This window comes from Hyalella azteca, unplaced genomic scaffold (assembly GCF_000764305.2).
Source record: "Hyalella azteca isolate HAZT.00-mixed unplaced genomic scaffold, Hazt_2.0.2 contig3919, whole genome shotgun sequence".
NCBI lineage: Eukaryota > Metazoa > Arthropoda > Malacostraca > Amphipoda > Hyalellidae > Hyalella > Hyalella azteca.
The window spans coordinates 12,594-17,233 of NW_025934148.1; the positions used below are offsets into that span (position 1 = coordinate 12,594).

Consider the following 4,640-nt stretch of genomic DNA (forward strand, 5'->3'; position numbering starts at 1 on the left):
GTCATAGAGTGGGTAAAGGGGGGAGTGGGTAAAGGGGGGAGTGGGTCAGGGGGGAAGTGGGTCAAGATGAGGGGGTGGTAGGTCAGGTGGTAGGAGTGGGTGAGGGAATGGAAGGAGAGTGGTGGATTGGGTGTTGCTATAGGTAGGTGGGCTGTAAATCAAGGTGGCGAAAACCCAGGGTTTATTTTAAATTGCCCAACCCCCCTAGGTTTTGTGAAAAAAACCTTAGCAAAATGGGTTTCATTACTTTTTCCCTTATTCCAGTTATACTTAGCTTCAAAGTCCTTTTCATTTATGTTCATCATTTAAAATTTGATGCCAGAGATTATCGAGTTCTATTATTACGTTGGCTATAACTCTTAATCCAATAATTGTTGATTTGTAAAGAGTGAGTCAGTGATGCAGCATTAACTTGATGTATCACTGTTATAAAAATACACATCTCTGTCCGAGTCTACGAAGCAATGGATATAATATTTATTGAATCAATTAATAAATTCTTCGTTGTTTCCTTGTTTCTCGAAACTAATATAGTGCCAGCCTCTAAAAACCCAGTCTTTCCCTCATAACTTATGAAGACTTGGACTGAGCACTTAGAAATATGAGCCAAATTTAGAAGCTTCCATTATTTAACGTTCTCATATATTGTCAGGCTTGTATTGCCACTTGTTTTTAACTAGCAAGCAAAATTATGCGATATTAAAAAAAATTACATGTTCTTAAATAAACCAGTGTGCTAAATAAACTCACTAGCAAAAATTCCCCTTCTTCATGTCTTTAAAAATAATACGTACCTAGAAGGTTTGATCTTCTTTCTTCATTACCTGCTTTTTACTGTTGCGTATTTTAATTTCAGGGCCTATTTAAGGAGCCGAAATATTCTCTAGTTTCTGTAGTTTTAACTCTAATTTATATATATGTATATATATAATATATATATATAAATCCACATATCCGGACTCTAATTATTTTTTCTATATTGCAAAAAATATGTAAAAAAACTTGACCTGGCTGGACCTAACCCCAGTAAAACGGTCTCTAGCAACGTAAAGAAGGGTTTTAGACACACCTAACCCTAACCTAACGAGGTTGGCGTTTTTTATGTCCGGTAATGTAGTTCATCTATTTGCGCGTCCGGTTTTTAGATACAAACTAATTACAGAGTATATAACCGGACGCGATTTTGTCCGGGTTTCTAACCCTTGTCCTGTAATGTTACCAATCTTGTCCGGTTATTGCTAACTTATAACTCTTAAATATAATATATATATATTCGAGTTTCGGTCAATTGCCGGACAGAATTAATAACATTACCGAACATGGGTGAAAAATCCGGACAAAATCGCGTCTGGTTTTGTACTCTGTAAATAGTTTGTACTTTGAAACCAAAAATAAATGAACTACATTACCGGGCATTCTAAAAAACGTCAACTTCGTTAGGTTAGGGTTAGGTGTATATAAAACACTTCTGTACGTTGCTAGACACCTTTCTACGTGGGTAAGTCGAGCCGGGTCAATGTTTTTTTACCTTTTTTAACATTTGTGCCTTTATATCACACTCTTGATTGAAGGCTTTAAATGAATAACTAATTTGTTTTTATAATTTTGTTTCTTGGACTTATGAGTTATCGCACAAAATAATATTGAACATGAATTTTAATATTAGCAAAGGATACAGTGAATGTCAATATATACCTAGAGGGTTTGATCTTCTTTCTTCATTACCTGCTTTTTACTGTTGCGTATTTTAATTTCAGAGCCTATTTAAGGAGCCGAAATATTCACTAGTTTCTGTAGTTTTAACTCTAATATTTATATATGTATATATATAATATATATATAAGTCCACATATCCGGACTCTAATTATTTTTCCACATTGCAAAAAATATGTAAAAAAAACTTGACCTGGCTGGCCCTAACCCCAGTAAAACGGTCTCTAGCAACGTAAAGAAGGGTTTTAGACACACCTAACCCTAACCTAACGAGGTTGGCGTTTTTTATGTCCGGTAATGTAGTTCATCTATTTGCTCGTCCGGTTTTTAAGTACAAACTAATTACAGAGTGTATAACCGGACGCGATTTTGTCCGGGTTTCTAACCCTTGTCCTGTAATGTTACCAATCCTGTCCGGTTATTGCTAACTTATAACTCATATATATAATATATATATATATATATTCGAGTTTCGGTCAATTGCCGGACAGGATTAATAACATTACCGGACATGGGTGAAAAAATCCGGACAAAATCGCGTCTGGTTTTGTACTCTGTAAATAGTTTTGTACTTTGAAACCAAAAATAAATGAACTACATTACCGGGCATTCTAAAAAACGTCAACTTCGTTAGGTTAGGGTTAGGTGTGTATAAAACAAATCTGTACGTTGCTAGACACCTTTCTACGGGGGTAAGTCCAGCCAGGTCAATGTTTTTTAACCTTTTTTAACATTTGTGCCTTTATTTCACACTCTTGATTGAAGGCTTTAAATGAATAACTAATTTGTTTTTATAATTTTGTTTCTTGGACTTGTGAGTTATCGCACAAAATAATATTGAACATGAAGTTTAATATTAGCAAAGGGTTATTCATATGTTATTCCTCCCATTTGACGTTGAGAAAGTGAAGTATGTGCATGAAATTAGCATCAAAGCTGATGTTAAACATACAGTTTAGGTCGGGTTACTCCCCCTTCAAAAATTTCGAAAAAAATGCAGAAATTACGAAATGGACTTCGGTGTGAAGGCGATATCGGGTGGTTCCTTTTTAGCGCATTTTCTCATTTAAGGAAAAAATGCGCTATTGTGCTCGTCTTGTCCGTCCGTCTGTCTGTCCGTCCGTCCGTCCGTGACCACGTTTTCGTTGACGAGGAAATGCGCTCTCTGCCACTCACTGCAGTGGGTTATATTTTTTGACTTATAACCTTGTGATAAGGCCTGAAAGACTGCAAGTTAGAGCACCAAGTAACATATATGAAACTTCATTCATTATGGGTGTTCTTTAGAATTTAAATTGAAATGGGCTATTTTTAGAGGCATGGGATTACTGTATTTCTTACTGATTACTGTATTCAGTATTCCCATACAGATATGTGATTACTGTATTTGTTCAAGAAGGCTTGATACATAACTCCTTGATAGCTTCTCTCCAGTATTAGAGCTGGGATCGAACCCGCGCCTTTCTGCTCCAATCTTGGTACTCTGAACTGTAACCACTGGGATACATGGGTGAAAAATCCGGACAAAATCGCGTCTGGTTTTGTACTCTATAAATAGTTTGTACTTTGAAACCAAAAATAAATGAACTACATTACCGGGCATTCTAAAAGAAACGTCAATTTCGTTAGGTTAGGTGTGTATAAAACACTTCTGTACGTTGCTATAGACACCTTTCTACGGGGGTAAGTCTAGCCAGGTCAATGTTTTTTTTACCTTTTTAACATTTGTGCCTTTATTTCACACTCTTGATTGAAGGCTTTAAATGAATAACTAATTTGTTTTTATAATTTTGTTTCTTGGACTTTTGAGTTATCGCACAAAATAATATTGAACATGAGGTTTAATATTAGCAAAGGGTTATTCATATGTTATTCCTCCCATTTTACGTTGAGAAAGTGAAGTATGTGCATGAAATTAGCATCAAAGCTGATGTTAAACATACAGTTTAGGTCGGGTTACTCCCCCCTCAAAAATTTCGACAAAATTGCAGAAATTACGAAATGGACTTCGGTGTGAAGGCGATATCGGGTGGTTCCTTTTTAGCGCATTTTCTCATTTATGGGAAAAAGGCGCTATTGTGCTCGTCTTGTCCGTCCGTCTGTCTGTCCGTCCGTCCGTCCGTGACCACGTTTTCGTCGACGAGAAAATGCGTTCTCTGTCACGCACTGCAATGAGGACTGAGCTGTATTTTTTGACTTATGACCTTGTGATAAGGCCTGAATGACTGCAAATTAGAGCATCATGTAACATATATGAAACTTCATTCATTATGGGTGTTCTTTAGAATTTAAATTGAAGTGGGCTATTTTTAGAGGCATGGGATTACTGTATTTCTTACTGATCAGTAAGAAATACAGTAATCCCATGCAGATATGTGATTACTGTATTTGTTCAAGAAGGCTTGATACATAATTCCTTGATAGCTTCTCTCCATTTTTAAAGTATTCTGATGTTCAAAACTGTAAAATAAATTATATGCGTACATACGTTTTCTTTTAAACCCACCTTCTATTCCACAAGTTAAAAAAACGAGTTTTCACTTTGAAAAGAAAAAAACAGCGCTGTTGGATAGGTGGGCAGCTCCCCAGGCTGTACCATGTACCCCCAGGCTGTACCTTGTACCCCTGTACCCCCAGGCTGTACCTTGTACCCCCAGGCTGTACCCTGTACCCTCAGGCTGTACCTTGTATCCCCAGGCTGTACCCTGTACCCCTATACACCCAGGCTGTACCTTGTACCCCCAGGCTGTACCCTGTACCCCTGTACCCGCAGGCTGTGGCAGTTCGTGGTACTGGAGAGCGTGGCGGTGTTCGCGGTGCTGGTGTACCGCAGGTCCGTCCTGAAGGTGGCGTACCGCGCCGCGTACCGACGGTGCTTCTGCTGCAGGGACGAGATGGGGGACCACGATGGAGGGGCGGGGGAATAC

At 38.1% G+C, this 4,640-nt stretch overlaps 1 protein-coding gene across 1 annotated transcript in view; it reads left to right on the forward strand.

The window, feature by feature from the left end:
* Positions 1-4,628, forward strand: part of LOC108676419 — a gene marked incomplete at its 3' end in the record, with an annotated part of 14,130 nt that extends 9,502 nt beyond the window's left edge. Inside the window, 1 exon segment of the mRNA XM_047879829.1 lies at positions 4,439-4,628. Within this exon segment, the coding sequence (XP_047735785.1) occupies positions 4,439-4,628 (190 nt within the window).
* Between the last annotated feature and the right edge of the window lie 12 nt (positions 4,629-4,640).